At 39.0% G+C, this 13,139-nt stretch overlaps 1 protein-coding gene across 1 annotated transcript; it reads left to right on the top strand.

Annotated features, from left to right (window-relative positions):
- The first annotated feature begins 403 nt into the window (after positions 1 to 403).
- Positions 404 to 1,237, top strand: LOC149209801 (uncharacterized). The gene has a single exon (XM_089398754.1). The coding sequence runs from the start codon at positions 404 to 406 to the stop codon at positions 1,235 to 1,237; it is 834 nt and encodes a 277-aa protein (XP_089254880.1).
- The last annotated feature ends 11,902 nt before the right edge of the window (positions 1,238 to 13,139 follow it).

Raw genomic sequence — 13,139 nt, 5'->3', positions numbered from 1 at the left:
GAAAGAATCTTCGCCATTACATCATCTGGAAAATGAATGAGTTCATCACCTTTTTCAACAAGGGCCTCACAATCTTTGTCAGATGTGCCTTTCGAAATGGAAATGTTGTAATAGCGATTAAACTCTCGAATCAGAAGCTCCATTGGAATTTTTTGTGCAAAGCGAGTGACAGCTTCTCTCCATTCAGGGGTGAACACCGAACTTAATTTGGGGTGGTCTACAGAACACTTCCTCTTGCTTCCGCATTTGTAATCTTCATCTCTTTTTTGCCCCATGAATTCTTCTATCATTGAAAAGAATGCGCCATCAAACCCGGAAACCTCTTCGTTGCTGCGTCTCTCCATATTTCGGGCAGATTCAATTGCAAACAGAACACTCCCTGAAACCTCTTCGTTGAAACATCATGGAGCGGCTGGATAGATTTCTTATCAGTATAAATTTCCTTTCCTCGTTTTCATCAGGCTACTCAAATATTCTTAACGGGTCGGCTTCGGACCACTATCCAATAACACTATCTCTCCAAAGTCATTGCCCGTTATGGCCCATCCCATTCAAATACAGTTCAATATGGAATCAGATTCCGGCTGCAAAAGAAGTGGTGCAGACAACATGGCGCCAGCACGTAGAAGGATCTCCAAGTCACATCTGGGAGACAAAGGTAAAACGAGTAAGGCAGGCCTTAAAGAGCTGGGCAAAAACTAGTTATCAAGAGCCCGAGCTAAACAAACAAAAAATCAAACAAGAGCTAGAGGAAATACAACAGAGTATTGAAAGGCAGGGATTAACTCAGCAGAACAAAGAGCAAGAGGGCAAAGCTTACTCTCAATTGAGCCAAATCCTTAGAGATGAAGAGGAAAAATGGAGGCTGAAATCAAGACAGCTCTGGCTGCAGGAAGGGGATAAAAACACAGCTTATTTCCATAAGCAAGCCACGGTGAGACAACTCAGAAACACAGTGAGCACCATAACAGACAACGAGGGAAACATATATAGTACACAGGACTCAATAAAAGATGCAGCCTCCAGGCACTTCTGTCAGCTTCTGACAGAAGACAAAGATCCAGAAGACTACTCAGACATGCTCAAGCACTTACCAAAAGGGGTCACCTCTGAAATGAACAACAAGCTTACGAAAGAAGTGGAAGATGAGGAAGTTAAAGCAGCTATCTGGAATTTACAACCGGATAAGGCTCCAGGACCGGATGGATTTCCTATATGCTTTTATAGGGAGTACTAGTCTCTAATCAAAAAAGACCTTCTAAAGATGATTCGATGGGTGTTGAGAAAAGTTAAAATGGGGGGATTCACCAATTCCACTTACCTAGCTTTAATACCAAAAGAAAACTGCCCTACAACTTTCTCGAGATTCAGGCCAATCTCCCTATGTAACTCAGCCTACAAAATCATTTCAAAAATCTTGGCAACCAGGCTTAAACCCCTTCTCTCCACCTTGATCTCTGAAAATATCATATGAGGATAAAGATGCAAAATGAGAGATAATTAACATTTATCAAAAATCGCAGGCATCGATTAACTATCTTATAGGTTTATGCTCAAATGAAGGAGATTGGGTTTTGGATCTGTTCTGAGGTTCAGGTAAATTTTATTATATCATTTACTTAATTATTTCTTTTTTACTCGATGATTAGGTACAACACTAGCATGTTGCTTACAAATAAGACGAAATTGCATAGCTATTGAAAAAAATCACTACAATGCAGTTTTATTCAATAAAGAATTAATGTTATTACATTTCTTATAGATGCAATGCAAGAAATTGGTTTGATGAAAGGGAATTTTAATGAATCATGTGTGGAAAAAAAATCAAAGGAACCTCAACAACCGTTAGATGGAATGATTGGAAAATGATACTTTTGGAGATTTGCAGACATCAAAGATCTATCATAAGAGGAAAATGACCACACTAAAGCACATAATACTATGGAAAAAGACAATAATGAAACGCAATAAGATGATGAGCATGGATTATATGATATTATTGATTAAATTTAATTTATGCTTGCAAATCAAGCTCAATTTTGAGAACTATTTATTAGTTATACTTGTAATGATTTGACTTTGAGATTTTATGGTAAGATAAATATTCAACTATTGTTGTTATATGTTTAATATTTTTATTATCTGGTTTTCACTTTAATTTTTATATGAATCATTATTTTTTAATAAGGAAAAATTGTGAATATTATTAATTTTTGACATACAATTCATAAAAAATGCTAATTTTTTAAACATTTTTGTTGAAATTTTCCCATAAAAATCATTTATTTAACATGTTATTTTTGGCAAAAAAATATCAAAATTTTGTATTTTTTTAATGTGTATTTTTTTGTCAAATATTTAAAATTATACCTTTTTAGTAAGAATTATTTGATGTATATTTAAATATTTATTAACGATTCATAAATATATAGAAAATCGTAACTTTAAAATATTGACCTATTTTTTTCAACTATGCAAAAAATGAAAAATTCATTATAAAAAGAATCGAAAAGAAAAACAAAAAAAAAAAGACAAACTTGAAAAGCACTTGAAAAAAAATATATATCTCAGGGAGGAAGAAGAAGACAACTATTTCAAAAATTATTAAATTGTTAAAAGTGTCGATGTCGCATCAACGTTTTTTGAAATCAACATGAAAATTACTAACATTTTAAAAATCTTAATACATAAGAAAATTTGAAATGTCAAAAATATGCTCTGAAAAAACGGTGTATTCTAAATCAACATTTTTCAAAATTGGATCATTTTTTGCTACCTATAAAATGTGAGAACTCGATATAGTTCTCATTTGATTGGAAACTTTGTTTATGTAAAAAGATAATCTAATTCACTCATAAATTCCTCCATAGAAAGTGGAGGAAGACCCTACAGTCGACGAGACTAATGGCCAGGTCTAGTGGATGCCACGGTGAATGATATAGATTTTACAAAAAAATTATTAAGTGATGTTCTTATTAATTGTCTTAGTAACCAAAACAACGCACTCCTAAAACAAAAAAAAATTGTATGAGATCAACAAGCAATCAAACCTTGTATGATAGTCACAACTAGTTGGAGATGAAACCCAATATCGAACGACTATAAGACAAATTTGGTCAAAAATCATACATTTACGATTATCCTTGAGCTTCCCAAACCTCAGTAAGAAGGAGACAAGTACTCTCGCAAAGACAATAAGCCTCCCAAAAAACCAAAGACAGAGTAGATTCATCTGTTTAAGTATGAGGGCATCCCACCCTAGTTACCTTTTGTAGGTCCCTAGCAATATGGCCACTAAGATCACCTTAAATCATAGACACCACCGAGGGGGACATGCTGTCACACGGAAAGAGTCGTTAGTGCGGACACAACCGACCTCCCTAGAAGCCTAAGACTTTCTAATGACAAACAAGACAAATAAGAGCAATCCTTCTCTAAATATGCTTTTACATATGAGAAATCAAGTGTTTAGATCCTACCTGTAACCCAACGCTGTTGTAGTAGTCCAGCTTCGTTGATCCGGATGAGCTCCTCCTTCCCTTCGAAACCTGCATTCACTAACAATCAAACGATTAAATAGCACCTGAATATCACATAAAATAAAACATATTTAACATATAGACCAAGGAGTATATGAAACAACTCATAAATAACAAATTGTTGAGAAGAATGGACTAATTTGTATTAAAAGGTAACAAAAGGAACCATTACAACCTGAGCCTTGGTGTTGTGCAAGTCCCTCCCAGGGTCCACAAGAGTTCTCCTTTACTCTGATCAGCTCACCCACTTCCAAATAGAACAAGCAAAGATGGTAATCTCTCCTCACAAGCTTCTACAAGGAAGTCCTAATTCCAGCAGCATCTACCCTTAGGAATATTCAGCTTTCAACCTCCCCTCCCTTTGGCCCAATGCCTGTATTTATAGTGCTCTAGAGGAAGTTATTCAGTTCCACCATCAATGGGATAAGCCCCTCTTTGGATGGGATAGCTCCCCTCTTGATGGGATAAGTTCCTCTTTGGTAGGGATACATGAACCATCTGGAGGCGCTTCATACACGTCAAACAAGCTTCTAGAAGACTCTAGAAATGACCACAAGTAACTTTTTTAAGATGAAACTCACGCCTTTTGACCTACAGGGGTACGCACCTACCCCTTTACATACAGAGCGTACAAATACGCAGGTATTGTGAACTTGGGTTGCGTACACGCAGTTAAGGCTAAGAGAAACTGCGTACCAGAGATAATTGACTTTAAATGACTTTTCTCTCTTTCTTGAAGTTTGACATGAAGAGCAGAGGCATGAGACTTGCCAAGGAGGATAGTATGACAGTGGATGGAGCCATACTAACTGCAAATAGTCATGGTGACATTTTTCCCTAAAGTGTGAAGCCTGTAGTAGATTAGGGTTTTATATGATCTAGGAAGGGTGAAGTACTTTATCATTTCAAGGAGTATCTTGCGGAGAGCCTGGTCAGAACCTGCAAATATTCAACACAAAATACATATATAAGATGATATCATCGCTGAGGTAGGCATTCCCATACTCAGATTGAAAACTTTAACTAACAATCTAACTACTGCTCTGATACAAGAATGCTTTTGCAGTACATCACAATCGTAGACTTTTGTAGACACAGTATGGACGCATCCATCTGTTTATGATTAGTCTACTATATAATGAATACAAAACTCCTCGCAGCCTGGATGGTGGAAACTAGATCCAGGGTCTTCATCTCTACTTCCTGAATTGGTACGATTCTATCCATGCGAATAAATGAGTTGATGTCGAACATGGTAGAAACCACTTGATTACCAGTCGATGATGTAAACTGTTAACAAGTGTGAGAGAGACCACCAGTAATGTCAATTGTTCTCAAAGTACCCAGTACAATCCATGAAATGTGAATGAATGGGTTGATGTCAAACACGTCACGGAATCCTTCGATCGAAAGTCAATGATGTAAACTGTCGTCAAAGGCGAGAAACCTGCCATTGATGCATGCAGACTTCAAGGTACTGACGATTTCTAAGTCATCTTTCTAGCTAATGTGTTGATGTCGATAGAAAGCGACCCGTTGCAGGCAAGCCCACAACACAAAATCATTGTTCAAGTTGAAGAAATGTTGCTGTAAGGACTGACTCAGGGATGGTCAAATGGATGACAAGTATTTTGCATATGAATGGTTTATTTTTTTTCCAAGGAAAAAAAACGGTAACCTTTTATTAAAGAATTAATGAAAAGTTACACTAGAAGATGCAGTGAAGCATTCTGTAAGTTTCCACATGGGCTCGAGTGCTTTCGCACCCCACACAACGTTAGAAGACTAACGTGCACAAAGGATAAGAAAAGAGAAAAGGGGAAGGAAAGAGAAAGTTTTTCTCCCCTTTTTCTTTTCCACCTTGCGCCACTCTCCTTGAGTGGGCTCGGTCGAAGCAATGACTAACTGTGTTTCTGCATTCTAAGGGCCTGTTTCTTTGTCTGAATCTGAAGTATCTGAGTGATGATGTCGTTTGATGCCTCCCATGCTTTGGTCCATGCTTATCATCTCTGCCTGATTTTGGTGGATCTCTGCCTGATTTGGAGCCTTGTTGTCTGATATGTTTCCCTTCTGGTTCTCTGTTTCTACCTCCTCTATGGTGGTATCATCCTCTTCTGCTTCTGTTTCTTCGTATTCTGTTGTCGAAGAGGCTTTCTTTTCCGCAGCTCTCTTCTTGACTACATCATCTATGTTCTGCCATCCTTTGGATTTCCTTTGTTGCGGCTTGCTCTTGTTGAGACTTTTGCATGCATTGAACAAGTGACCTGTTTGTTGGCATCCCCTGCATCTAAATGCTGTATTCTCATAGTCCAAAGGTTGTTTCCACTGTGAGTTGTTGAAGTTCAGAATGATTCTTTCAGGTTGTCCTTGGCTAAGATCTACCTCGACACACATCCTAGCAAAAGTAAAGATTCCTTTCAAGTGTCTCTCTGAATCAATCTTTAACATTCTGCCAAGGGTATTCCCTATAACTGATAAGGCCTTGTAGTGCCAAAAATGTATCGGAAGATTATGCAGCCTTACCCATACTGGCATCCTTGATACCACCATAGTGTTTGCATCAAACTCCGGGAACCATGGGGTAACGAACAGTCCCGCACTGCCCCAAAACCATGGCCCTTCATTGAGAATTTTTTCCTTTTCTTCTTCTACGAGGAAGTTTACTATGAAGAAACCCTTAGAGCATAGGTGGATCTGGCAGTTTTTAGTCCAGACCGTGTGAATCCATTGGTACAAAGCATCGGTTCTTGGCCAGAAACTGTTAAATCTACAAATAACAACATTTTTTTGTAGATCTGAGAATATGTACTTTACCTCTGGTAAATCCAGCGGAATGGAGGGGCTCTCTGGCACTTGATCCACTATATACTGCCCTGGGGGAGCATTAACAGTTGTAGATTCTTTCCCCTTTGGAGGTTCTTTCCCTTTTGCTGCATCGCGATAAGTACCTGTAGGTTTTGAGGTAGCTCCCTTAGATCCACCTCACAATCGATGATTAAGGATAATAGTTTAGTCCTTTGCAACCCTGTAATGCTGGAGTGAGTGTTGCTCCTGCAAGCAGAGCCCAGAAAAAATTAGGATTTGTAATGCAACTGGAATTCCCAGTTTGTCCTGGATCTCTTTTTTTAACTCCAAAACACTCATCCGTTCCCAGATCTGCATACAAACGTGTCTGCCTTCTGTTGATCTGATAAAGATTGGCTTCAGATTCACTATGTTTGCCTTGATCACGTCCCGTTTTTCGATTTTGTATTCTGGATCTGGCGAAATTTTATTTTGCTTCTGCCTGGATCGGGCCGGATCTGATAGATCCGCCCCAAGTCTACAATGTGTGGCCCTATATGATGAGCCGTTTCCCATATCGGGCCTCCGGTTGGGTCTATCTCTCGTTTGCCTGACGTAGTCTGCGAGCCCTCTGTCAAAACAATGCGCGTGACCTCTATTCCTATCATAAGGATCCTGGCTGGATCTGCGAGGGTAGGGCCTTGCCAACGATTGTAGGCACGGATCTGCCTTAGGCCATCCCCTGAGTTTTCATGCATGAGGCGCCTGAATGGAAATTTGCCTGACGCTCAATAGATTGGCCAATCTCTTGACATATTCGCAGGCAGATCTTCCAGGCCTGTGCAAAACATTCGCGGAGAAGGGTGCTTCAAGGTGAGACGGGGTACGTATCGGTCGATTTGGAGTAATAACCTCCGGGCGATGAGAAAGGGTTTCTATTGCCACCCTGAGGTTATCATTCTGCGCCCAAAAGGATGGTACCCGCACCAGTCTCTGTTTGCTGAGGATCGAAAAATAAAGGTCCTTTCCATCATGAGATCCGGCCCAGAACCAGAAGGAAACAGCGAGCTCTGAGTATCTCGCGGTCAGGCCTCTAGTCGTTCCAAAGCAGAGCAGAGCTTTTGGGATCGCGGCGGCGCAGATCGCTTCTGAAACCCTCAGCCCATAACCAGCCTCCATCGCTCCCGAATCTCTAAAACTTTTGGGTTACAAAAGACTTTATATGAATAGTTTATTTGCAGAGACCTCTTGAACACATAACGACACGACAGATGGCTTGGTGACGATTGACCCAAAGTTAATACCCAAAAACGGTTGAAGACTTTCAGAGTGGTTTTATCAGCTTTAAGGCAAAGGATTTCCCAACCCAGGTGAATGAAACGTGTCGTGTTCAAGAATCATGTCGTTTGATGAAAGGGAATTTTAATGAATCATGTGTGGAAAAAAAATCAAAGGAACCTCAACAACCGTTAGATGGAATGATTGGAAAATGATACTTTTGGAGATTTGCAGACATCAAAGATCTATCATAAGAGGAAAATGACCACACTAAAGCACATAATACTATGGAAAAAGACAATAATGAAACGCAATAAGATGATGAGCATGGATTATATGATATTATTGATTAAATTTAATTTATGCTTGCAAATCAAGCTCAATTTTGAGAACTATTTATTAGTTATACTTGTAATGATTTGACTTTGAGATTTTATGGTAAGATAAATATTCAACTATTGTTGTTATATGTTTAATATTTTTATTATCTGGTTTTCACTTTAATTTTTATATGAATCATTATTTTTTAATAAGGAAAAATTGTGAATATTATTAATTTTTGACATACAATTCATAAAAAATGCTAATTTTTTAAACATTTTTGTTGAAATTTTCCCATAAAAATCATTTATTTAACATGTTATTTTTGGCAAAAAAATATCAAAATTTTGTATTTTTTTAATGTGTATTTTTTTGTCAAATATTTAAAATTATACCTTTTTAGTAAGAATTATTTGATGTATATTTAAATATTTATTAACGATTCATAAATATATAGAAAATCGTAACTTTAAAATATTGACCTATTTTTTTCAACTATGCAAAAAATGAAAAATTCATTATAAAAAGAATCGAAAAGAAAAACAAAAAAAAAAAGACAAACTTGAAAAGCACTTGAAAAAAAATATATATCTCAGGGAGGAAGAAGAAGACAACTATTTCAAAAATTATTAAATTGTTAAAAGTGTCGATGTCGCATCAACGTTTTTTGAAATCAACATGAAAATTACTAACATTTTAAAAATCTTAATACATAAGAAAATTTGAAATGTCAAAAATATGCTCTGAAAAAACGGTGTATTCTAAATCAACATTTTTCAAAATTGGATCATTTTTTGCTACCTATAAAATGTGAGAACTCGATATAGTTCTCATTTGATTGGAAACTTTGTTTATGTAAAAAGATAATCTAATTCACTCATAAATTCCTCCATAGAAAGTGGAGGAAGACCCTACAGTCGGCGAGACTAATGGCCAGGTCTAGTGGATGCCATGACGAATGATATAGATTTTACAAAAAAATTATTAAGTGATGTTCTTATTAATCGTCTTAGTAACCAAAACAATGCACTCCTAAAACAAAAAAAATTGTATGAGATCAACAAGCAATCAAACCTTGTATGATAGTCACAACTAGTTGGAGATGAAACCCAATATCGAACGACTATAAGACAAATTTGGTCAAAAATCATACATTTACGATTATCCTTGAGCTTCCCAAACCTTAGTAAGAAGGAGACAAGTACTCTCGCAAAGACGATAAGCCTCCCAAAAAACCAGAGACGGAGTAGATTCATCTGTTTAAGTATGAGGGCATCCCACCCTAGTTACCTTTTGTAGGTCCCTAGCAATATGGCCACTAAGATCACCTTAAATCATAGACACCACCGAGGGGGACATGGTGTCACACGGAAAGAGTCGTTAGTGCGGACACAACCGACCTCCCTAGAAGCCTAAGACTTTCTAATGACAAACAAGACAAACAAGAGCAATCCTTCTCTAAATATGCTTTTACAATATGAGAAATCAAGTGTTTAGATCCTACCTGTAACCCAACGCTGTTGTAGTAGTCCAGCTTCGTTGATCCGGATGAGCTCCTCCTTCCCTTCGAAACCTGCATTCACTAACAATCAAACGATTAAATAGTACCTGAATATCACATAAAATAAAACATATTTAACATATAGACCAAGGAGTATATGAAACAACTCATAAATAACAAATTGTTGAGAAGAATGGACTAATTTGTATTAAAAGGTAACAAAAGGAACCATTACAACCTGAGCCTTGGTGTTGTGCAAGTCCCTCCCAGGATCCACAAGAGTTCTCCTTTACTCTGATCAGCTCACCCACTTCCAAATAGAACAAGCAAAGATGGTAATCTCTCCTCACAAGCTTCTACAAGGAAGTCCTAATTCCAGCAGCATCTACCCTTAGGAATATCCAGCTTTCAACCTCCCCTCCCTTTGGCCCAATGCCTATATTTATAGTGCTCTAGAGGAAGTTATTCAGGTCCACCATCAATGGGATAAGCCCCTCTTTGGATGGGATAGCTCCCCTCTTGATGGGATAAGTTCCTCTTTGGTAGGGATACATGAACCATCTGGAGGCGCTTCATACACGTCAAACAAGCTTCTAGAAGACTCTAGAAATGACCACAAGTAACTTTTTTAAGATGAAACTCGCGCCTTTTGACCTTTACAGGGGTACGCACCCACCCATTTACATACAGAGCGTACAAATACGCAGGTATTATGAACTTGGGTTGCGTACACGCAGGTAAGGCTAAGAGAAACTGCGTACCAGAGATAATTGACTTTAAATGACTTTTCTCTCTTTCTTGAAGTTTGACATGAAGAGCAGAGGCATGAGACTTGCCAAGGAGGATAGTATGACAGTGGATGGAGCCATACTAACTGCAAATAGTCATGGTGACATTTTTTAGTGTAACAGATTGCCCCCTAAAGTGCGAAGCCTGTAGTAGATTAGGGTTTTATATGATCTAGGAAGGGTGAAGTACTTTATCATTTCAAGGAGTATCTTGCGGAGAGCCTAGTCAGAACCTGCAAATATTCAACACAAAATACATATATAAGATGATATCATCGCTGAGGTAGGCATTCCCATACTCAGATTGAAAACTTTAACTAACAATCTAACTACTACTCTGATACAAGAATGATTTTGCAGTACATCACAATCGTAGACTTTTGTAGACACAGTATGGACGCAGCCATCTGTTTATGATTAGTCTACTATATAATGAATACAAAACTCCTCGCAGCTTAGATGGTGGAAACTAGATCCAGGGTCTTCATCTCTACTTCCTGAATTGGTACGATTCTATCCATGCGAATAAATGAGTTGATGTCGAACATGGTAGAAACCACTTGATTACCAGTCGATGATGTAAACTGTTAACAAGTGTGAGAGAGACCACCAGTAATGTCAATGGTTCTCAAAGTAGCTAGTACAATCCATGAAATGTGAATGAATGGGTTGATGTCGAACACGTCACGGAATCCTTCGATCGAAAGTCAATGATGTAAACTGTCGTCAAAGGCGAGAAACCTGCCATTGATGCATGCAGACTTCAAGGTACTGACGATTTCTAAGTCATCTTTCTAGATAATGTGTTGATGTCGATAGAAAGCGACCCGTTGCAGGCAAGCCCACAACACGAAATCATTGTTCAAGTTGAAGAAATGTTGCTGTAAGGACTGACTCAGGGATGGTCAAATGGATGACAAGTATTTTGCATATGAATGGTTTATTTTTTTTCCAAGGAAAAAAAACGGTAACCTTTTATTAAAGAAATAATGAAAAGTTACACTAGCAGATGCAGTGAAGCATTCTGTAAGTTGCCACATGGGCTCGAGTGCTTTCGCACCCCACACAACGTTAGAAGACTAACGTGCACAAAGGATAAGAAAAGAGAAAAGGGGAAGGAAAGAGAAAGTTTTTCTCGCCTTTTTCTTTTCCACCTTGCGCCACTCTCCTTGAGTGGGCTCGGTCGAAGCAATGACTAACTGTGTTTCTACATTCTGAGGGCCTGTTTCTTTGTCTGAATCTGAAGTATCTGAGTGATGATGCCGTTTGATGCCTCCCATGCTTTGGTCCATGCTTATCATCTCTGCCTGATTTTGGTGGATCTCTGCCTGATTTGGAGCCTTGCTGTCTGATATGTTTCCCTTCTGGTTCTCTGTTTCAACCTCCTCTATGGTGGTATCATCCTCTTCTGCTTCTGTTTCTTCGTCTTCTGTTGTCGAAGAGGCTTCTTTTCCACGGCTGTCTTCTTGACTACATCATCTATGTTCTGCCATCCTTTGGATTTCCTTTGTTGCGGCTTGCTCTTGTTGAGACTTTTGCATGCATTGAACAAGTGACCTGTTTGTTGGCATCCCCTGCATCTGAATGCTGTATTCTCATAGTCCAAAGGTTGTTTCCACTGTGAGTTGTTGAAGTTCAGAATGATGCTTTCAGGTAGTCCTTGGCTAAGATCTACCTCGACACACATCCTAGCAAAAGTAAAGATTCCTTTCAAGTGTCTCTCTGAATCAATCTTTAACATTCTGCCAAGGGTATTCCCTATAACTGATAAGGCCTTGTAGTGCAAAAAATGTATCGGAAGTTTATGCAGCCTTACCCATACTGGCATCCTTGATACCACCATAGTGTTTGCATCAAACTCCGGGAACCATGGGGTAACGAACAGTCCCGCACTGCCCCAAAACCATGGCCCTTCATTGAGAATTTTTTCCTTTTCTTCTTCTACGAGGAAGTTTACTATGAAGAAACCCTTAGAGCATAGGTGGATCTGGCAGTTTTTAGTCCAAACCGTGTGAATCCATTGGTACAAAGCATCGGTTCTTGGCCAGAAACCGTTAAATCTACAAATAACAGCATTTTTTTGTAGATCTGAGAATATGTACTTTACCTCTGGTAAATCCAGCGGAATGGAAGGGCTCTCTGGCACTTGATCCACGATATAATGCCCTGGGGGGCATTAACAGCTGTAGATTCTTTCCCCTTTCGAGGTTCTTCCCCTTTTGCTGCATCGCGATAAGTACATGTAGGTTTTGAGGTAGCTCCCTTAGATCCACCTCGCAATCGATGATTAAGGATAATAGTTGAGTCCTTTGCAACCCTGTAATGCTGGAGTGAGTGTTGCTCCTGCAAGCAGAGCCCAGAAAAAATTAGGATTTGTAATGCAACTGGAATTCCCAGTTTGTCTTGGATCTCTTTTTTTAACTCCAAAACACTCATCCGTTCCCAGATCTGCATACAAACGTGTCTGCCTTCTGTTGATCTGATAAAGATTGGCTTCAGATTCGCTGTGTCTGCCTTGATCACGTCCCGTTTTTCGATTTTGTATTCTGGATCTGGCGAAATTTTATTTTGCTTCTGCCTGGATTGGGCCCGATCTGATAGATCCGCCCCAAGTCTACAATGTGTGGCCCTATATGATGAGTCGTTTCCCAGATCGGGCCTCCGGTTGGGTCTATCTCTCGTTTGCCTGACGTAGTCTGTGAGCCCTCTGTCAAAACAATGCGCGTGACCTCTATTCGTATCATAAGGATCCCGGCTGGATCTGCGAGGGTAGGGCCTTACCAACGATTGTAGGCATGGATCTGCCTTAGGCCATCCCCTGAGTTTGCATGCATGAGGCGCCTGAATGGAAATTTGCCTGACGCTCAATAGATTGGCCAATATCTTGACATATTCGCAGGCAAATCTGCCAGGCCTGTGCAAAACATT

The sequence above is a fragment of the Pinus tabuliformis genome, chromosome 1_2 (assembly GCF_031772625.1).
Source record: "Pinus tabuliformis cultivar Carrire ecotype Pingquan chromosome 1_2, CPIR1, whole genome shotgun sequence".
Lineage (NCBI taxonomy): Eukaryota > Viridiplantae > Streptophyta > Pinopsida > Pinales > Pinaceae > Pinus > Pinus tabuliformis.
The sequence above is the reverse complement of the archived record's forward strand: the minus strand, read 5'-3'. Positions and strand labels throughout refer to the sequence as shown.

What these genes read in the sequence shown, in the direction of transcription:
- LOC149209801 (XM_089398754.1), top strand. Translation starts at nt 404, where the DNA reads ATGGAGCGGCTGGATAGATTTCTTATCAGTATAAATTTCCTTTCCTCG.